At 36.2% G+C, this 23,372-nt stretch overlaps 1 protein-coding gene across 4 annotated transcripts in view; it reads left to right on the top strand.

The window, feature by feature from the left end:
* clip1a (CAP-GLY domain containing linker protein 1a) overlaps positions 1 to 23,372 on the top strand; it is a 56,181-nt gene continuing 32,809 nt past the window's right edge. For all 4 annotated transcript variants that reach the window (XM_048189688.1, XM_048189687.1, XM_048189686.1 and 1 more), the window contains exons 1-8: positions 1 to 157; positions 7,215 to 7,441; positions 9,448 to 9,947; positions 11,204 to 11,328; positions 11,409 to 11,625; positions 13,383 to 13,580; positions 18,224 to 18,327; positions 18,638 to 18,698. In XM_048189688.1, coding sequence (XP_048045645.1) covers positions 7,351 to 7,441; positions 9,448 to 9,947; positions 11,204 to 11,328; positions 11,409 to 11,625; positions 13,383 to 13,580; positions 18,224 to 18,327; positions 18,638 to 18,698 — 1,296 coding nt within the window. In that variant the 5' untranslated portion in view covers positions 1 to 157; positions 7,215 to 7,350. The remainder of the gene's footprint in view (positions 158 to 7,214; positions 7,442 to 9,447; positions 9,948 to 11,203; positions 11,329 to 11,408; positions 11,626 to 13,382; positions 13,581 to 18,223; positions 18,328 to 18,637; positions 18,699 to 23,372) is intronic.

Below are 23,372 nucleotides of genomic sequence, written 5' to 3'. Positions count from 1 at the left end.
GGGCGGAGCGGAGACAGTGCGTCATTACGCCACTCGTGTCACTACAGAAGTGGGTGCTTGAACGCACCAGGTTAAATCCTCAACCAACGCAGGCGTCAAGCTAAGTAGATTGAAGAGAATTCAGCGCAGTTGATTTTTGATAGCCACGAGACCTCAGGTGAGCACGCGATGTGTGGGTGAAGAGCTCTGTTCAGCGGGGGTCGCGGAGATCGTATTTTCCATCGGAAGTTGCTAAGTCAGAATTTCCCATCTAATACAGGTTGCTTTCTCGGCCCTCGCTCAGCACTCGGTAACCTTATCCTTGCATTAGATTTGTCATCAGCTGTTCTTCTTTGTAAACAGGACCTGTGTTTAAACGCGTTGATGTGCGCTGACTAGCGCCGCGCTGTTATTGACTGCGGCTCTCTATTTTGGTTCGGTTAGTCAAGATGTGACATTGCGGAAAGTCGTCATAAGGACTAGGGAACTTTCTCCATGTTCATTGCGTATCGGAACTTGCATGCACTTGAATGGGGAAAGTCAAATGACGCGAGTATAGAGCATTTTGATGTTTGTTACGTCGTGTTGTTTTCTGGGGGTTGCGTTAAACTTTTATTTTTTTTCAAAACTAAGTCATTAAAGCTACTCGTTTGGGCTTTAAGGTGGAAACTTTTAAGTACTGTTCGTCGTCAAACTAGTAGTTTATTTATGTTTTGTAAATATCCCGTTCTTCGTATATTGGGTGGTTGTTTTTGGTTGAAATCCTGAATCGGACTTGGTAACTTGTCAAGCTCGAGCGTAAATCGGCTCAGATTTTGAAGCCCTAGATGTGGCGCCTGAATGATCACATGCTGCACTAGAGTTTATGCCAAATAACACGATTCTAGTTTTTGAGGGATTTTTTTTAAAACTGTGTCGCATGTTGGACAAGATTGGATTTTGTTAATGGATTTTCAAGTTTGGAACTGTCTGTCGTTGTTTTCAGGAGCTTGTTTTGATAAAGAGCCAGATAATGTTGGTGTCATGAAGAGTCAAGCAGATTTGAATTCTGAGTTGTCTGTCATGTTTTATAAAGGTTTAGGTTTTAGTTTTCTTTAACTAGGCCTACTTGGGTCCATGTCAAAACACTACTATAGAAGTGGGATACAGGTTTGGTGGTATGGTTAGGTTTATGGGTTAAAGGTGCAATATGTAAGATTCTTGCACTAAAATATCCAGGCCAATGTTTATATATTTTGTTCACTTAAGTACTTACAATATCCCAAATGTTTGCAACTATTTGTAAATCGTGAGAAAATTGCAATTTTAACCAAGGCTCTGGGACGTGTGAGGAGTCGCATGTCAATTGCGTCATACCTGCGTTACCCTCGGTTTCCGGTTTTATTTTGTAGAAACCATGGAAACACCAAAGACGCTTTAATATTTACATGTTTTAATAGACAAGATAACAACTGTTTTGATATATTTATAGACAGAAAACTAATTATTGTTATATAGCTCAACACGTTTAGTCTTTTTGTTTAAATCTAATTTTCTTGATTTTTTTTTTTCAGAGTACCATGCTTTACCATGCCTAACCATGCCTCAGAGAAAAACATTATTTTGTGAAGTAGCTAACACAGCATAATCAGATGCAGCTTTGTTTTTAGTAACAGTGATACAGCATTTTCTCCATCATACAATACGTTTTAAAATGAATTGCATGTCATTTATCAACACAAGCCATCCAGCATTTAATATGATATTCTAAAATCGATCTGTCTTACTGCAATGTGTAACAGTGTCTCACAGCAGCCGCTGAGTGAACGCACAGAGTTACGTTATAACATAATTTTCAACACTCTCAAATGTATCTAATATGATAAACAGAGCTGTGTTACCTCATACTCATGACTGGAAAAGCGGAAGTGGCGCCGGCGACTGTAATACTCATAATAAGAAGTCCCGCTGTTCGCGGCGTGTCGCGCAATCGCTAGCTCCTCGTTCAGCTCCTACAACACTTGCTCCTGCTCTGCTTCATACTTCAGTAATGTTAATAATCGCATCCATGAACATGATTTCTTCCTGAGTCCTATTCCTATTCTTTTCCACTGGCCGTTGAGGTGAAGACCACATGTCCCAAGATTCCGCGTTCAAACCTAGCGTCATTAGGCTACGCCTTTGTTTTGAATAGGCGACCTCTAGCAGACAGAAATTATTACACAATAAGTCAATTTAAAGGCATTAATTTAAAGGTTAGTACATTGTAGTTACAAACCCTTAATGTGAAGTGGATCGTAAGTTTGACACATTTCATCTGTTTATGTTCATCATTTCAATGCACTATTGTTGTTATTGTTAAATTGTGGATAAAGTGGATATTAAGTAGGGATGCACCGATGTATCGGCCAATAAACACAATTATTTTTCCAAATTGGCCATTGTTTAAAGGGTTAGTTCACCCAAAAATGAAAATAATGTCATTTATTACTCACCCTCATGTCGTTCTACACCCATAAGACCTTCGTTCATCTTGGGAACACAAATTAAGATATTTTTGATTAAATCCGATGGCTCAGTGAGGCCTGCATAGACTGGTACTTTCTCTCTCAAGATCCATAAAGGTACTAAAAACATATTTAAATGTGAGTACATTGGTTCTACCGTAATATTATAAAGCAATGAGAATATTTTTTTGTGCGCCAAAAAACAAAATAACTACTTTTGAACAATATCTAGTGATGGCCGATTTCATAACACTGCTTCATGAAGCTTCGGAGCTTTACGAATCAAATCAGTGGATCGGAGCGCCAAAGTCACGTGATTTCAGCAGTTTGGTGGTTTGATACGCGATACAAAAGATGATGGTGTCATTATTCAGCTCAGTTTAGTTCAATGTTGTTTTAAGTCGGCTCAATTAGCCTACAGTGTCAATGTTACAAAGTTCATCAATTATGAAACGAGTTGAATTCATAAGCAGCTCTACAGAATGGTGTCATTGTTCAGCTCAATTAAATGTCAAATCAATTCAGTCTATAACAGTGTTGATGTTGCAAAGTTAGTGTCATTATCATCTCAATTCTGTTCAATTTATGCTCTCATCCAATAGTGTCAGTGCAGTTTAATCAGTAATATTAGTAAATATTAACCCTAGTGTTAAAGTGTCTAAGTTATGGTAAAGACAATACACAATATTATCTGCTTATGAGCCAATATTTAAAAAAACCCCAAAACCTTTCATGCCAGATACCGACATGGTCATTGTCCTCAAATGTCCAAGTGAGGATATTTTTCTGAACTACTCTCTTGTTATTTTGCTGAAATGTACAGTAGTGGTTTGGACTTGTACCACTTTACTGATCAAAGCAATATGTCTTGTTCAGAGCCTTTGATAAATCTGTAAATGTTCTTTTTTCCATTGTCGCACGTCCCTTAACAAACATTGTCAGTTGAAGTAGTTAAAGTGGTATAGCATTTGTTTGTTTTGAATACCTTTTTTGTGTTTGATCTGTGTCCTTTTTATGACCATCAGCAGGGCAAAGAAATGGTGGTGAATACAAAAACACACAAACAGAGGTCATTGGATTTGATCCATGCTAGGTACCAGAAAACATTTTTACAGATCCACAATCCATACCAGCGTCTCTAATAATCATACTGGTGGACTTTTGCCAGTACATGGATTAGATGGATTAGGATTAAATATATGTGTGTGAATGGTACATTTGGTAAAGTCTAAAGTCTAGTAAAGGTGCTAACTTGATCTGTAAAAAAAAAAAAAAAAAAGATTCTAGTCCCTGTTATGGATCAAATCCAATTACTTTACAAATACGAGTTACTCTAATCCATTACTTTGCCCCTCTGATGGTGATAAATATGGTGCATGAGTGGAAAAAGTCTTGCGACTGAAATGAAGAGCTAAAGTGAAACTATGGCTTTGAAAGCACACAGTGATGCCTGGAATCAATTTGATTATGAAAATACACTTAAGTGCAAGATGTGCAGCCAATCTACATAACATTATAATAAGAACACTATAGAATGTCATAAATTCTTTGTGCTTTAGTTGCCCGTGTGTCAGCGTTGTTAATGGGCATCCCTAATTTGAATTGCAATATGATAAACATCTAATATCAAAACATCCAAGACATCCAGAAAAAATTATTATTATTATAATTAATAATAATGGTAATAATGTGTAATAAATTGTTGTAGTAATTTAATTAGTGAAAAGTAATAAAATTATAATACTGATATTTATGTCTTCTGGTGGAAAACCATAAGGAGGCCTTTAAGTTTCTGTGTTTATAAACCATTTTCAGTCTGGTGAAATGGTGTCAAGTCTGGTGAGATAGTGTAAACTTCTGTCTGCAAAAATATTGGAAAGTCTGTGAATGTAGATTAAAGTGAAACCATATGTTGCTGCTTTCCCAAATGCATGTTATAAGCGGCTCAAACTCTAAAAGATGCAGTTGCATAATTTTTTTTCTACACAGCCTTTTAGTAGAGGTACACATTATATCGTGATATATCAGCAGCCGATTAATTATTGGCCAATAACTGGAAAAAAATAAATAATTATAATTGCATCAAAGGATCTTCACTGTTCAATAGTTGTTATATTTGTGGTCCACAGAAGAACTTGCAGCTTTTCAGATCTGTAGTGCATGTGCAGCATGTGTCCAAGAGTGTGTTTAGCCAAGTTATCATGTCACTTCACTCTGTGAGGATTATTTCAGCATCTTTGCACTGTTATGTAATTTTTTGGGGGCTTGTCTAAATCATGATAATCTGCTTTAAGTAAAGATATGGCAATTTGCATACTCTGTTTATGGGTCAGTCCATCTCAAGTGGCCTAGTAGAGTTTACTTGACAGTTAAACTATCATGAGACTGATGAAAGAAAGAAATGAGCTTCCCTCATTTCTCTATTTTGAATTGGCAAATGACTTTTTGCACAGGTTGTTTGTCCCATGGTTTGTACCAACTGACTTCTCAATTATTGTATTAATGCTCATCTAAGGCAACCACCAAAGGTAATTATCCAATTGGACAACTGTGTGTTGCAGTTTAAAGTGGAATACAATGAATTCTACAGGTTCGCCAAGCAATTTCAGGAGTGACAAAACAATAATTTAGCACATCTACTCCTGCATTTAAATGCGTTTGTCACTTTTTTGTTGTCTTTGCAGTTTATACATGGCCGTTGCAGCATGAAAAACAAACTTTTATTTAAATTGGGAATAAATTCAGAAATCAAGAAAAGAACACTCCCTTTATAATTGCTAAAGCATCACTAGCTTTATTTCAGCACAAGCTCACTGACTGGGTTTTGTTTTCAATGGTTAATTCCTGATAATAGGTGTGACGAGACGGGTAGCTCACGAGATGAGACGAGACTCGAGATTGAGTTCATGAGAACGAGACGAGACAAGATTTTTACACAAGAAATCCTCAATGGCGAAATACATGACTAGAAAAATAATCTACAGGTGTATTTGAAATGTTTAAACTAATTATCTTGTAATGAATGAGTTATCATATGCAGTAAAAGACAACAATACTCAAGCACTGTAAAAGGTTTTTGCCACAAACTCAACTGACTGACTTCTCTTCTGTATGATTTCAGTCTCTTCAGACCTTACTGTACATGATTTATGAGCTTCTACAACTTTTGACCTCCTAACTGAACTAATTTCCACAAACTGATCATAGAAATAAAAACAGTATGAATAAAAATGGTAACACTTTAAAATAAGGTCTCATTTATTAACATTAATGTATTAACCAACATCAACTAACAATGAGCAATATCTTTGCTACAGTATTTATTAATCTAACATGTTAATGTTAGTTAATAAAAATAGTCATCCATTGTTAGTTCATGATAGTTCACAGTGCATTAACTAATGTTAAAAAATGAAACCTTATTGTTTGTGCTTAATAAGATTAAGAGAAAACTGTTTTTTATGGCAACACTTTACAATAAGTGCAACCATAATCACACTCTCTCAGTATTCAAAGTGCAAATAAGACCAAATTTTTCTTTAATACAGAGCTAAGAGATGTTACAACTACACTGCCCAGCCTAAAATAGCTTTCACATTGAGAGATATCTGTATTCATCAGGGAGCCGCTTTCAAAATGCGGGGTATTGAAATCGCGTTTGAATGCGCGCTCGCGTTTACTTTTACTTATGCGATCACGCATAGTCTGTGAATATGGAGTGGCGGCGACCGTTATCTAACTGAATTAAATGTTTTTTATTTAAAGGTGCCCTAGAACCAGTTTTTACAAGATGTAATATAAGTCTAAGGTGTCCCCTGAATGTGTCTGTGAAGTATCAGCTCAAAATACCCCATAGATTTTTTTGGGGCATCATTAACTATGCACCGATTCAGCGTGCGGCCCCTTTAAATCGCGCGCTCCATTTTTCGCTATTGTTCTTGCTTGCTTACCTAGTCTGATGATTCTGCTGGTCACAGATCCAGACGTTAATACTGGCTGCCCTTGTAATCAAATGATAATTTAACAGTTCATTTTATTTATTTTTTTGCAGACAAAAGTGTGTAATGCCTTGAACAAGGGCTGGCATATGCAAATATTGGGGTCATACATATTAATGATCCCGACTGTTACGTGACAGTCGGTGTTATGTTGAGATTCGCCTGTTTTTCGGAGGTCTTTTAAACAAATGAGATTTACATAAGAAGGAGGAAGCAATGGAGTTGTCATTTCAAACTCACTGTATGTCATTTCCATGTACTGATCTCTTGTTTTTCAACTATACCGAGGTAAATTCAATTTTTGATTCTAGGGCACCTTTAAATACAAAGCAACAGTGGAGGCATAATGTAAAAGTAGCGGTGGCATATTCTTTCCTAATCATCCTAACACTCTGTCATGGCAATATCACGAGACTACTTTTCGCGTCGACAAGAAATCTTGTGACACGAGATCTCGTCACACCCCTACCTGATAACCATTTTATATCATGGCCTTCATTTGAATGAAATACTCACTGTAACAGCTCAGTATAGAGGAACAGCTCTGTTATACAGCACAAAACAAAAAACAGAAGCCTGTTGTTACATATTGCTTATGTTTGCAGTGTGAAATAGGCTTTACACTTTCAACATACCAATGAAACCATATGTGTTGCATGAACACAAAGTTACTGAAATGGCAAAAAGCAAGACGCATCCCTGCACTGTTTAAACGGGCTGATATATTTCTCTTTCCTTTCTTTCTTTCCAGAGACATTGCTGCTCCCCTTTCTCCATCACTTTTTATTTAATTATTTTCTTCATACACTGGTGCTTCAACCCCAGCAGTCAATGTTTGTTGGAGAGGAAAAGTGCAAGTATAGACAAACGGCAATTTCAGAGCAACAATGAGCACATCAAAACCCAGTGGACTCAAAGCGCCCAGCAAAATCGGTAGACCAGCCAATGCTGGGGTCGCGAAGACATCATCTTCTGCTGGTAAGGGTTGTCCATTTTATCATATATAATAATATACAATACAAGTGATATAATTGTGAACTTTCTAATGTAGCCTACCCTAGTAGTAAATGACTATGTTAGGAATGGAATACTATTGTTCTGCATACTGTGTAATGCAGTTGGAAAAAGAAAGTGAATCCATAAGTTATGCAATGATAAACATTTCAAATAGTTATTTTGAAAGTAAAAATGAGAAGCATTGTCACACATTTGAATAAAAGCATTTGCTAAATTAATACATGTAAATGTCATCTCCAAAAGGCATTTGCTGTGGTTATTTCCTGAAATATCATAAGAAAAGCATCAAGAAAAGGCAGTACCACTTGCATTTAGTCCGTCGTGTGGTTTGCTTATAAAGTGCACCACCTTAAAGGATTAGTTCACTTTCAAATAAAATTTTCCTGATAATTTACTCACCCCCATGTCATCCAAGATGTCATTGTCTTTCTTTCTTCAGTCAAAAAGAAATTAAGGTTTTTGATGAAAACATTCCAGGATTATTCTCCTTATAGTGGACTTCAATGGACTCCAAATGGTTGAAGGTCAAAATTACAGTTTCAGTGCAGCTTCAAAGGGCTTTAAACGATACCAGACGAGGAATAAGGGTCTTATCTAGAGAAACGATTGGTCATTTTTGAAAAAAATGTAAATGTATATGCTTCATAAACACAAATGATCGCCTTCCAAGTGCTTCCGCCAAAACCGCGCTTTCGTATTCTTCAAAAAGCTTATGCTGTATGTCCTACGCCTTCTCTATTCTGCTTGCGGAAAAAATGGAACTGGCGCCACGTTCGTTCCGTAAGTAGAATTTTAATTTTTTAGAGATTTTATTTGAAAGTGAACTAATCCTTTAAGGTTCACTTTAGTTCCATATTTGTGTAGCTTAAAATTTGATGTAACAACGTTTTTCTGCAGTCAAATAAAATTAAGGCTCAAGTGTTTAAACCTAGGGCGCTGTAAAATTGGTTTATTTTTTTTCCTAAAATTCATTTTGCCATTTTTCTGGATTCCGTTTTTTCCTCATTTTAATTTTTATGGATTCCATTTTAATGGTTTAATTACATTTTAATAATCAAAAAGCATGTCTAATCAATTTAATTCATGAAAATGTAACAATTTAATAATTTAATAATTTCTTAATTTTTCTTTTTACAATAATAGTGCCCTATGACATGTTTTAGTTTTTCAGACATTCTTTGTTGTCTGTTATAATTTTTTCTGAATATATTATTCAATACAAATGTATTATCAAAAACAGTGGTAATCAAATGAAGGCTTAAAACTTTTTTGCAGACAAAAGTGCTGCACAACAGGTTTACTGTTAAAATTAAAACATGGAAGAAAATTTGATATTATTTAAATAAAGTTATAATCTTTTATTATTATTAAAAGTTGATGCAAATGTACTATAGTAATATATTTTTGTCACAATTTCAAGTTAAACTGGACTTTTATTTTGACGGGTTGTCATGAAAACTGAAGATACTATCGAGTAGGTACTTATTTTGAATAAGTAATTACTTTGCGACTGCTAAAGTATGGTCTATATAGCATGAGTGTGTGAAGTATGAATGTAATCCAGATGTACATTCGCCATGCTGTCATTATCATGTGACCTACCAGCGTCAGTTGCGTCACTTCACCACCATTCACTCTCCCGTGGCCTCATGGGATAGTAGTGTCCATCGTATGCGAACTTTAGAATCTCGCTGGAAGAAGTAGGTCATCCGGGTACTTTTTGTCTACTCTTTTATGAGTGCTGTGAATTCGGACATACTACTCTTATCACATACGGTTTTTAACCTACTATAGAGTAGGAAAGTATGTGATTTGGGATGCAGCCTGTGTGGATATATGACAATAGTTATTTATCAAATGAATACCAATTTGATAAATCCATTTGTATACCATGCAGACAGTAGTTAGTGCAGTATGGTACTTTGGAATTTTGAACAAAGCCTATTTATTTTCTTCCTTTGGAACAGGTGCTTCTAAACCAACTCAAAGCGACAAATCCTCAGCCGAAGCCCAAGATGGAGGCGAGCAGTTCAAGATCGGGGATCGTGTCTGGGTTAATGGCAACAAGCCAGGCGTCGTTCAGTTTTTAGGAGAGACCCAGTTTGCTCCGGGCCAATGGGCTGGCATTGTGCTCGATGAGCCAATCGGCAAAAATGATGGTTCGGTGTCTGGTGTGCGCTATTTTCAGTGTGAAGCATTAAAGGGTATTTTCACACGTCCCTCCAAGCTTTCACGCACTGAAGGTGAGGCGGATGAGACAACCACGGCTCCTCCGTCTCGTGCGGCGTCACCTACCCCCTCTAATGCATCAGTATCTGCTTCAACCAAGAAACCAGCCACACCCACTAAAACAGCTCCGCCTGCCTCAGATCTGGTGCGGTCGAAAAGTGAATCGGTGTCCAATCTGTCAGAGTCTGGTTCTGTCAAGAAAGGGGATCGGGAGCTGAAGATCAATGATCGAGTGCTGGTGAGAGTGTTATTGTGTGTCAAGTTAGGATAATTCAAGGTTCTCAAGATGGTCAAAGTGTTATTGGCTTCTCCATAATAGTGACTGTAAATTGTTCTGTATTACACTGATTCTTTGAATTGTATGTATTAGGAATGAGGAATAGCTACATTAACTAAAGGCCAATTCACGCCGCACAGGCAGACGCCAACAAACACAGACAGACACGTTCGTCGAGATTTGTCGGATCAGTGTATTACCCCTGACGGCGTTTGTTGGCATTGGTCGGGGTTTGTTTTCACCCGACTGAACATGTTCAATCTGCGTTTGTCGAGTCTTGGAATGTCTGGAGCAGTGTGATATGACTTTGTGTGATATGAAACGCCAACAAACTCTGATGTACTCTAATGTAAACATCCTTATTAATATTAAAATACCACAAACCTAATGAAAATCACATACCAATCATATACTATTGTAATCGTGTGTTTATCAGCTCCATGTTTCATGGGTAGAAACATTTCTCTGGGAAGTGAAAACACAAACAGAGAGCGCAGGAATCCGCCAGTAGTCATCAGATTGCATAAATCAGTGGATAATGAATAGAAATTATGATTCTGTCTGATAAATATTAAACTAGCTTGTGTAAATATATCAATATTTCTCCAAGTTTGTGCACTTTTGGACTAAAAGCCCTAACAGACGCTGTTCAGTGCAGCTGTGTAAACACAAATAAACCACAGCAGACGTGACTGAATATGAATGCGTTTCAAATTATCATAAGTTACCAATTGATTATTTTGCACTCCTGACATAAATGAAGAAATTACTGTCACTGCAACTGAATTTTATCATAAAGAGTGAACAAATATCGAAGCTGGAGTATTTAATCTTTCTAATAGAACGGTTTGTCCAGATCAAACTGCATAAATTCAAGTTTTTCGTCTTTCCCGTCGCAGCAACCATGGCTTCACCTACAACCTCTTTCGTTTTGTGCGGCCTCTTTTCAGGTGAAAAATGACATGCAAAGACATTCTGACTCAAAGTTTATCGGTGTCTGTTGGGGAAGTTTTCATAAAATTCTAAATCCAACGACCAAATTGAATGTCTGTGTTTGTTGGCGTCTGTCTGTGCATTGTGAATTGGTCTTAAGCATAGTTTTCAGAACTTGGCATGTCCTGCAGTCTCCATTTAATACAAATATTCCATAAGCACTCTTTAGGAATCCTGTGTATCAGAATGCATGTTAAGTTCTTTGTTTCCTTTGCATATTTTAGGTTGCTGGCTCAAAAGCTGGTGTAGTGCGTTTCTTAGGCGAAACCGATTTTGCTAAGGGTGAATGGTGTGGAGTTGAGCTGGATGAGCCCTTGGGAAAGAACGATGGTGCTGTGGCTGGAACCAGGTACTGTGTCCTGTTCTTACATTAGTAAACGCAGACTGTCTAGAAAGAAGTTTTACATGGATGTATTTGTGTATCATCAGGTATTTCCATTGTCAGCCCAAGTATGGCCTCTTTGCGCCAGTGCACAAGGTGACCCGTATAGGCTTTCCCTCGACTACCCCAGCGAAGGCAAAGACCACTGTGAGGAAGACATCGACCACACCAGGAGGACTGAAACGTAGCCCTAGTGCCTCCTCCATCAGCTCCATGAGCTCTGTGGCCTCTTCTGCTAGTTGCAAGCCAAGCCGTACAGGACTGGTGAGTTACAAATGCCAACTCACATGCATACCATCCCTATTTTTGGTAACATATTTTGGCCCTTTTAAGCATGCTTAAGCTGTGTAATTTTTGGGATACTAACAGCACTAAAATGGATTTGCAAAATGGGTTTTGCCATCAGTTATTGTTATTATTTTTTTTTATGTTTGTCAAGCTCAATTGATTGAGCCAGATTATAATCCAAGTCACTCAAACAAAGAGAGCAAGTTTTCACTAGAACAAATTCATTGAACAATCTCACTAATTTTAGTGTGCACCATTTCAGGGAAACCGACATGCGAATGGCTTACTTTTTACGCAAATGAGGCTTGTTATAAAATGCACCAGATATAATAAGCAAATTTCTGTTTTTGTTAATTCTGCATCCACGCATGCTAGCATCAAATTTATAGTTTTGATTCATTACATTGTTTAGCAGATATGATATGATATATTCATTAGATCCATTATGACTAATATATTCCTTTATCTTGGAATAATATATTATCTTGTATATACCTTTATCATTTCGAAAAAAAAAAAAAAAACTTTGTCGAACTCCTCTTAGGCCATTCATCTGATTTTCACCAAACTTCTAATCTAGACCATGCTAGACCTTTTTTTTTTTTGTTTTTGATACATTCAAGTGTTGTGAAGCAATTAGCTAATTAAACAGTCTGCCATTGGCAGATATAGGTCTATTTGTTAAAATGTGCAAAGTCCAAACTTAATAAAACTTGATCCACAGACAGCTGAATGTTCTGAGGACACATGCCAAGTGGTCAAATTCTGCCCATAGGGAGCACTTCAACAGAAAAATGATTTTAACTCTCTATCCATACGATCAATCAATCTGAAAATGGGTGCCAAGATATTCTTCAAATATCACTTGGATAAACAAACAATTTCAGCAGCTTATAACATCAAATCTGGGGGTGCGTTTCCCAAAAGCATCGTTAGCCAACTATGGTCACAAGTTCCATTGAACTCCATTGGTAATGACCAAACTTGTGACCATAGTAGGCTTTGGGAAACGCACCCCTTATTGGCTGACCGTTGTGAAATTTAGTAAATACTTAGGTGTCTAGATTAAGCTGTGAATTAAATTTAGTGAGAATCTGCCACAAGTCGGTGCTGTAAAAAGCAAATGTACATTTTTGCTAATAACTCTGGAACAGTAATGGTTAAAATCAGAATTCGTCTTTCCATTAATCTTTCCGTGTCCCTGAATCATGTGCCAATCATATTTACAAGTGAAAGTGGTTCACGTTGCATTCCCAAATCCATCCGTGCTTCACTCTGAAAAACGCAGCATATCAGATTATATAATAAATAAAAATGAATACATCGATGTCAGCACAGATCAACGTCTCATTGTCTTTGAATAAAAAAGTTTTCCAAATATTTTGCACTTCTTAGTTGTGGAAGAACATCGTCATTGCATACCTTCCTGGCATTCTAACACTTGGGAAGTGGCTGTTTATTTCCAACAGAGTGCATAATTGTGTCAGTATAGGGTGTAATTGCTTGTCACAATTGGATACAAACTGGGAAAGATAGACTCAACTATGATAACCTTTTGCAAAGGTAAACTTTCAATAATGTCTGTAACTAAGTTTTGATTTAGAGTGAGTGTCATGTCTGATCAATCATGGACATGATGTTGCCACATTACTGAGAAAATCTTATATAAGTGAGTGTAGGCAATACAGCATCTGAAGTAGTTTTTAAGTTCTTGAATGGATTTTTCTCTGAAGTTGACAGAGACGTCCACAAGGTATGCGAGGAAGATCTCTGGCACTACGGCACTTCAGGAGGCCCTGAAGGAGAAACAGCAACACATTGAGCAACTCCTGGCAGAGCGTGACCTGGAGAGAGCTGAGGTTGCCAAGGCAACCAGCCATGTGGGCGAAGTGGAGCAGGAGCTTACGTTACTAAGAGAAGGCCAGGAGCAGGTTAGACCCAGCTATTTCTTCTTTTTTTATTTATTATGAAGTAAGGATTAATTTGATGACGGGCTGTCGAATTATGGAAAAATAATGCACACCTGAGGTGGTAATACAGCCACAATACCGAGCAGGTCGTCAATGACAATTTTACGTGTTTTATTTAAAATTATTTCTCAGTTTTTTGTCCTTAAAACACTCTTCTGTTAGAGCTATATTATTACGCATTCCATCTCAGGCCTTCATTGCTATTTCCAGAACATAATTTTTGAGTTAGTAACACAGGTTTGAGCCATTGAAATGCAAATCTTTTGCTGTGATAGGCTTCTCTGAAATAACTGAAATAATTTGGCAAAATGATAAAGAATCAAAGTAAAAAGTAAGAAGATAAAGTAAGTAGTATTACTAATGATAAAGTAATACGGTCAAGACCTGAACTACTTTAGCCATACAGATACAAAAAAATAATCAATAAATAAAAAGATGAATAAAAAGCAAGTAAACAGTGTAACCAATGGCTGGTAAGTGTCACTTCACTTCACTTCACTTCACTTCACTTCACTTCACTTCACTTCACTTCACTTCACTTCACTTCACTTCACTGTCTAAGCATAAACTGCTTAGACTGGTCTTACAAGTTAGTCATCTAATTTACTTCTTTAAGACTGGTTATATAACTTTAAAGGGATAGTTCACCCAAAAATGAAATTTCTGTCATTAATTACTCACCCTCATGTTGCTCCAAACCCATAAGACCTCTGTTAATCTTTGGAACACAAATTAAGATATGTTTGATGAAATCCATGAGCCATCTGGCCCTTCAATAGAGTGCAACACAACGACTACTTTCAAGGCCCAGAAAGGTAGTAAAGACATCATTAAAATAGTCAACTTGACTACAGTGATTCAACCTTAAAGGTGCCCTAGAATCAAAAATTGAATTTACCTTGGCATAGTTGAATAACAAGAGTTCAGTACATGGAAATGACATACAGTGAGTCTCAAACTCCATTGTTTCCTCCTCCTTGTGTAAATCTCATTTGTTTAAAAGACCTCCGAAGAATAGGCGAATCTCAACATAACACCGACTGTTACGTAACAGTCGGGATCATTAATATGTATGACCCCAATATTTGCATATGCCAGCTCATGTTCAAGGCATTAGACAACGGCGGCCAGTATTAACGTCTGGATCTGTGCACAGCTGAATCATCAGACTAGGAAGGCAAGCAAGGACAATAGCGAAAAATGGCAGATGGAGCAATAATAACTGACATGATCCATGATATCATGATATTTTTAGTGATATTTGTGAATTGTCTTTCTAAATGTTTCGTTAGCATGTTGCTAATGTACTGTTAAATGTGGTTAAAGTCTTACTGTTTTAACGGAGACAAGACAGCCGTCGCTATTTTCATTTGTAAACACTTGCAGTCTGTATAATTCATAAACACAACTTCATTCTTTATAAATCTCTCCAACAGTGTGTAATGTTAGCTTTAGCCACGGAGCACTGTCAAACTCATTCAGAATCAAATGTAAACATCCAAATAAATACTATACTCACATGATCCGACGCATGCATACAGCATGCATGACAAACATCTGTGAACTGTAAATGCACTGTATTATAGTCGAGAGCTCGGGGGGCAGGGAGCGCGCGATTTAAAGGGGCGGCGCGCTGAAAAAATCAGTGCATAGTTAATGATGCCCCAAAATAGGCAGTTAAAAAAATCTATAAAAAAAAAATCTATGGGGTATTTTGAGCTGAAATTTCACAGACACATTCAGGACTTATGTTACATCTTGTAAAAACTGGTTCTAGGGCACCTTTAATGTTATGAAGCAACATCTTTGTCTTTAAATGTCTTTACTACCTTTCTAGCTTAGACGCCTCTCGCGGTTCAAACAAATAGGGCTGGGCAACAAATTTAAGTTCCTCTTTTCTTATATTGAAATCCTCCGACATTTCTCTTTAAAAATTATTGTTTTAGACTTATAATCCATGACTGGTGATTTGTTTTGCTTTATCCTCTGCGCCTCCGTGTTCATCATTAAGTTGTGTGTCAGGTCAAGTATGATACTCTTCTGCCACATTCTGCGTACGGTCGTCCACCGGAGCTAGTTATTTAAATTTATAAATTTTTAAGTAATATTTTTCTTACAAAAATGCATCGCTTCCCTTCAGAAGACCTTTATTAACACCTGGGGCCTCATTTATAAAACTTTGCGTAGATTTCATCCTAAAAGTGTTCATACGCGCAAAAGCTAGATTCTGCGTACGCACAAAAAAAATCTGATTTATAAAACCATGCGTACGCCAGATCCTGCGCACAAATCCCTTTATAAATCCCAGTCAGCGGAAGATTGTGTGTACGTGCATCTCCACCCTGTCTCCTCCCCGAAATCACCATATATGGAGCTTACGATGCCTAGTTTTGCTATGCATAACCTCATCTGCATATCATTTCCATACACGTTCTCATCCACGTGACGTCCACGGTTAACACCGTCAAAGGTACAAGACATTGGAAAATATTAGATATGGACTATAAATGCAATTTGTGCCACACATTATATTGATAAAGATAATCCAATATCCTCTTTGTTTTAGAATAAATATATCAAAATATCCATAAAAACAAAATTGTATAAAATACTTCAGATAAAGGTTTTAGAATAGAGATGATTCATTCATTTCCACTGGCCAGATAGTATTTGAATAGTTTTAAACAATTCAAATTTATGCAGTTTTGCTGATAAGGTGAACATATCTTTTAGGAAGTTTATAGGCTATTATTTATAGGCACTTATTTATTGCAGTGTAAATACAATTGTCTGAAAAGGCGTGTCACTGACAAAGTATTTTTAAAAGAAAACATGCAAATCTTACCGTTTTCCTCAAATGATATCCTTCAAATGGTAATTATTTGAAGATCCTTCACACGAACACCTCCTGCAGCTGTGGTTGTACAGTAAGATATTATTGGACCTATTCAAACTGGACAACGGACCGTTCGACCACCGAATCCAGTGTCTTCCATAATATCTAAGTTAAGTGTGCATCACTGATCGTCATTCTCGAAAAAATATTTTGTCATAACATCTGCAGTGTGGTTTAAAGAGGAATTATTGTGCTTCCAGCGCTCCTCGCTGTCATTAAAACAGCGTGTCACTGGAAAAGTGATTGAAAGTAGCACATCTACTATCTCAATTCATATCACTTTTGTCTCCCCTGGGGGGAGCATCCATTATGATGATATGTTATATACGCACATAGCTTTTTATAGCCCATTCATTAAAAAAAAATTAGTAAATTCAAAGTATTTGCACCTGGTTAAGAATGCTGATAATGATAATTCAGGTTGATGCAATTTGATTTATTGGGTGATGTAATAGGATAATTTAGAAGCTTTTCATTTTAAATAGTTATTGCTATTTGGGCCAGTTGGTGTCGCCAAAACACATACTCTTCTAAAAGAGTGCGTACGCACGGTCAAGAGCATCCTTACGGTGCGCACTTATTTACGCCAAGTTTATTTTTTATAAATCCCGATATGTGCGTGGAAAAATGCAGCGTTTATACATCAGGCCCCTGGAGTCGTATGTATTACTTTATTTATTTTTATGAATGGATGCATTATTTTTGGCTCCAAAACACGGCCCCCCATTCACAACCATTATAAACCTTGGAGGACTTTAAGATCAGATAAAGATCATATACACCTATAGGCTTGAGGGTGAGTAAATCATGAGATCGTTTTAATTTTTGGGTGATCTATCCCTTTAAGGAACATTTGTGATGCAGTGGATGTGTTTGTGTAACTGGGTCCAACAGTGCACTCTGGTAAATCTGTGCACAATGGGAATCAAAAGATCAATAATGCTAATTCTGCATACAAACAGTGAGTTTGACATGAATATGAGATTGAGGCAAACTGGATATAGTCCAGCATACATTGAAATCAACCTAGAAATGATTGTGGATGTCTAGTGACTGCAGCACTCTTCTCTCTGCATACATTTCACACGACTTGGATCCTTCACACAGACGGACCATCACATGTTTTTATGCAGGCTTTAATGAGCAATTCAGAAGATCTAACTGAATTTGCCAGATTTTGTGCAGTTTGTGGAATTAAATGTTTATTAGATATTCAAAGACTGATTTAAGTTATGTAAATGTGTATTTGCTGACTGCTGATGGCATTTGGAAAAAAGTATTATAGCCTTTGGCTTTCTGTTATTAGACAAAACTGTTATAAACTAATGAAAAGGGAAGAATGGGCACTCCTGTGCTTGTGCGCTCAGGCGCTGGGGTTCTAATAAGTCTCACTTCCCTTTTGTTACTTCCGCTTGACACTTTCTTTTTTTAGTTGTAGTGGTTGTAAAATCAATTTATATGGATCATATGTAAGTCTGTCTTTTAAATGACCAAAAGCCCACATTCATTTTTATTATCACTGATTGAAAAATTCAATCCTTTTCATGGCCTGTAAAAAATAAAAATAAAAAGTCTGTAATACATTTATTTTAGTTGCACAATAAGCTTCTATTTATTTAGTCATTCAGTTCATTTGTTTTTCTTACAGCTAATATTGATGCAAGTTATAAAATTAGATTAATCTAGTCGTTTTGAATTGTTCATGTAGTATGTGTTGGAGGTTGATGCCAAAATGGACCAGCTGCGAGCGCTTGTGGAGGCTGCAGACAGAGAGAAGGTGGAGCTGCTCAACCAGCTGGAGGAGGAGAAGAGGTGTAGTATTATTGAATCACTTATGAAGATCTAATCATATTAAAGACCCCATGATATCAATTTAAATTTTATGGCTTCATGACTTTTACAAATATAAAAATTTTGCATATAGATGGCTTTGGAGCTAATAGATGCAATATTCATTGATAAGGAACATTAAATTGATGCCACAGGGAATATATACATTTTTGTGCAAAATCTTTTATTACCCTGCAATAAAAAATAAAAAAAATCTTACAACTAATGTATGAGTAAGAACATAAAATGGAAATACAAGCTGAAATTCATTTTAAAAAATTGTCCCAAACAGGAAGGTGGAGGACCTGCAATTTCGGGTGGAGGAAGCTTGCATTACCAAAGGAGATTTGGAGGTATTTTAAGATTTTTGATTTTTGCTCTTAATATCACAGATGATTCTTGGCTGAATTCAGAGAACACAAACTTCAAAGCTGCAGGTTTGAGTGCTGTGGGAAAGCAGATGGTGTATTTTTCACATTTTGAAATGTATTCATATTTATATATTATTCATTTAAAAACAGAAGCCCTAGAGTGTGACGCATCTTGTTCAATGCAATTTTGCATGTTCAATGTCTAGTCTGACCACAGCTTACTCTAAGTCAGGCACCCCCCCCCCCCTCCCTCCTTTCCTCCTTGTCACATGATTCGTCAGAAATTCTTCAGTTATGCTGCTTAATATTTTTGTGGAAACCGTCATATAATACCATTCAAAACTTTTATTTAGCAAGGGCGTATTAAACTAATGAAAAGTGACAGTAAAAACATTTATAATATTACAAAGATTTCTATTTCAAATAAATGCTGTTCATTTGAACTTTCATTCATAAAATCCTGAAGAAAAAATGTATCACTGTTTCCACAAAAATTAAGTGTCAAAAACTGTTTTTAACATTGATAATAGTATAAACCATTATTAATAATTGAGCATCAATAATAATTGATGATAAATGAGTGGCAAATCAGCATATTAGAATTATTTCTGAAGGGTCATGTGACACCGAAGACGAGTAATGATGCTGAAAATTCAGCTTTGATCACAGGAATATTACATTTTAAAATATATTCAAATAGGGAAAAAAAGTATTTTACACTGTTACTGATACACTGATACATATATATGTCATGTGAGAATGTGCACAGCCCACTACACCACAGTTCTGACAGTAGCTGTTTAGTTTTAATTAATTATTCCCTGATTTGTATTTTTAGCCACATAAAGGGGAGTCCTGTTTTTGCATAATGAGAAAGGTCTTGAATTTACCCAGTGTTGTGATGATAAAGTGCTTTGTCCCAAGTTAACTTATACATGCATTTAAACAATTAGTCATACACTTATGCCCCACATTGCTGTTTCAAATACTATCTAAATTCTATAATTTGTTGGTTTCAGTCATACCAAGTTTACCTTCTAAAATTTAGGTGTAATATTCTTACTAATGGTTCACTAAATTGATGCTGCTTAAATTGTTCTGACTGACCACTGAAATATAACCAAGCACTCACCTTATCTGCAGTTTTGTCATGTGTGGTTTATTTATAAGTTAAAATGGCATGTGGATGATACCCAACATACTAAATGAAGTAAATAAGTAAACTGTTATCAAAATGGCAAAAAAGAAAATGTCTTTTAGTTTATACTATCTGGTCTTGTTTTCTCTTGTCCTGTTTTGGATTAAGTTACTTTTGTTTCCAGCCTTCACTATCATTCATTTGAGTTGTTTTCATGTCCTGACCTACTTATTCAAAAATAGCTTTTGGACTATTTTCATCCATTAAAATTTAAGAAACCTTTGGCTTATGATTTTAAGTTATAAAACATGCAAATCAGCAACATATACAATGACTTTTAGTGCAGATGCTTTACATACTCTATACATACACAATTTCTTTACTCTGAATTGGTTCTTGAGTCACTTAAAATCAGAAGTGTGACATTCTGTAGAATTTGTAGGAGGCAAGAAATCGTATAGGGTTAGTTATTTTCTTTCTTTCTTTTTTTTTTTTATATCAAATATTTCTGTCCTCTGGTCACCCAATTTTTTTCTAAACATACGTGAAGTGCATTCAAAAAGTATTCATGTCCCTTCATTTTTTTTTTCACTCAGCTCAGGTGCATCCTAGTTCTCTGAATCATCTTTGAGATTTACATTACATTTATGCATTTGGCTGCTTTAATTAATTTATCATGTTTTAACAGTTCTTGTTCTGGGCATCAAACTTATGACCTTGGCATTGCTAGTGTCATGCTCTACTGTTTGAGCTACAGGAAAGCCAAAGGCTGTGTCTGAAATCACCTCCATACCCTTAAATATGGCACTATTTTAGGGTACAGCCATTTTTAGTGGTGTCTGAAACCGTATTCAATCACATAATGCACTGCAATAACGAGGGTACAACCGATGTATGCTCAACGTCTGACCTGAATGTGGCGCCCGTCGCTGAATCTTCCATCCATCTATTTTCCAAACCGCTGATCCAACATAATATCATACAGGTATAAATTCCTTTTTTAATTGATTATTAAATTGTTTAATTAAGGTTTATACATGCTAGTTTCCATGACAGTTCAAGATAAATCGTTTCATTTCTACTGGAGCTGTCAGTTTGCTCAGTTTCAAATGATTATTAACAGGGCTTGACATTAACTTTTTTGCTCAACAGCCACTGTGGCAAGTGGTTTTCCAAAGTTTTTTCACTGGTCACAATTTTGACACGATGCAATGGGGAAAAACTGCCATATAGATATTTTTAATATTATCTCATAATTTGCCAGCAGGTTTATTAGGCTGCTGGCACTTTAAGACCTGACGCACGGATCCATTATAATGTTACACATGCGTTTTCTTTCTCAACTGTTTACGTTCACTTAAAACATAACTGACATGTTTACACGTTAAATAATCCACAATACCCCTCACTCAACAAGCAAACTATGTGTAGAGTTTCTATAAATGCAAATGGAAAAGGCCTCTGGCTTCCATCGCAAAAAAAGACAAATCATCAAGATAAGATGGTTTTACAACTTAAAGGAATTTAGAGAGAGTTTCACTAACTTCAATTTGAATGACAAGTAAACCCTTTCTAATTCTATATATAAAATCATTTGATGTATAAACATGTATCCAATTTTCCTTTCTCATGATTTTCCTTTTACATTGTTTTGCGTATGTATCAATTCAGACTCATTTGAGGGTATTATTCAGAATTGGACAATGTAGTTATCCTAGATCACATTTATAGCATGTTGGGTATCTATGAACTGCAATTTTAAATTTCCTGTATGTTAATTTACATTATATTTTTTTTTAACTCTGCTAAATATTAGTATTATAAGAATCTTAAAAGTTTTTCTCTTAACACCCAATCCAATTTCATATACAAAACACCCTGCTAGAAGACAAAGGATCATAAAGTTCCTCTCCGAAAATTCGACACCTTATTGGCTCACTGACCTGTTGAGGGTGTGACATCCTCACAAGGGGGATTCTGGGAAATTCTGATGTGAAGATGATGCTGAGCTAGGAGTCTTCTAAGAACCCCTAAGTTTGTGCCAGGCTGCGGCCTTGTCTTTCCATTCACCAAAGTTCCTCAAACTGGTTCTCTCTCATCAAGACAACTTCAGCAAAGATCAGCTGAAGCCTCAACAAATTGCATCATATTCAAATAAGCGAGACATGCAAGTATCAAACTTAGTCTCATTATTTGATACATTATGTGTCCCCTACCACTTCTTAGTGTGTTATAACTAAGAAACTGATGGTTTGCTCAAGGCTGTTGATCTGCTGAATTTGTGATAACTTTTTGCTTTCCTGTATTCTGCTTTAGCTGTCTTTTCCATTGCTAAACTGTATGCATGAACGTGTGTGGGTTAGATTAGTCTAAGTGTTTAGTCTAGTTAATCAAGTCTTCTTCTTGTCACACATAAAGTTTTTTGTAGTTCATGCTCATATACGGGAGTCCCTAATGATGAGTAGTACTGTACAGTAAGAAAGTTATTTCCCATACCCCGGAAATGAACATTTCTTAGAATTAATAAACCATTAACACTGAGTGTTGGCTAAACAAACAGGTTAGTTGATTGTGGTATTAGTTGTACTACATCAAGTTAGTTCTTACAGCTGATCTAAATATTTATAACTAATTATAACTCATACATAATTACTTATTCATATTTCACTTTTGGGCTAATTTGTTGATGGTGGCAAATGCAAGCATGATTAAAGAAAGGTTATGAGCTTAAACCACTGTCAACCCAAAAGGTGTGCATTTGATAATTCCAGTCAGAGTAGGACGCAACATGCAATATGCATTTAGGTCTCTAGTTTCTGGCTTGTTTAAATGCAGATAAAGCGATAGCTTGAATTGACAGCTTTAATGCATTTCAGCATATCTTCAAATAGTGTCAGTCTGTAAGGTTAATCTGATTTTAGCAAAGAATCCCTAATGTCAGTATTAAAGCGTAAGTCTGTTCTGACATAGCAATCTCAGCTCAGTGGCATGTATAAACTGTACCAGAATTAATTTTTCTGTTTTGGATGATGAAATCCTAATTGCAGAATTACTTAGCCTGTTGCTGATGAAGAAATCTCAGTACACTGTAATATAGAAGGAAGATTTGAGTGATGTTCCTCTTTCTACATCGTAAAGGCCTTATAAATTATAGTTTGATTGATTGCCATTCATCTAAATTTTTATTATATATCTACAAGCATATCTATCTGGTGATAATTGTTTCACTTGTCAAGCAGAATTAAATTTGTAAAACTATGCTTCATTATTTGTGTGTAAGGGCACGTAACTGTGTATGCTTAAGCAAGTGTTAAATAACCGTAAAGCCTTGTAACTACTCCTTAAAACAATTACAGAAAACCTGTCGTTTAATGTAGTTTGCATTAGTACAATTTTAATTTTTTACCGAATGTAAGAACAAAGTCTTACATTTCTGAAAGTGTAAGCACCACATGTTAACAGACTGTGTGTGGTTTATTAGAAACATACAGACATTCTTTACAAACGTTTGAATTGGC

This window comes from Megalobrama amblycephala, linkage group LG4 (genome assembly GCF_018812025.1).
Source record: "Megalobrama amblycephala isolate DHTTF-2021 linkage group LG4, ASM1881202v1, whole genome shotgun sequence".
NCBI classification, from domain to species: domain Eukaryota; kingdom Metazoa; phylum Chordata; class Actinopteri; order Cypriniformes; family Xenocyprididae; genus Megalobrama; species Megalobrama amblycephala.
The sequence above is the reverse complement of the archived record's forward strand: the minus strand, read 5'-3'. Positions and strand labels throughout refer to the sequence as shown.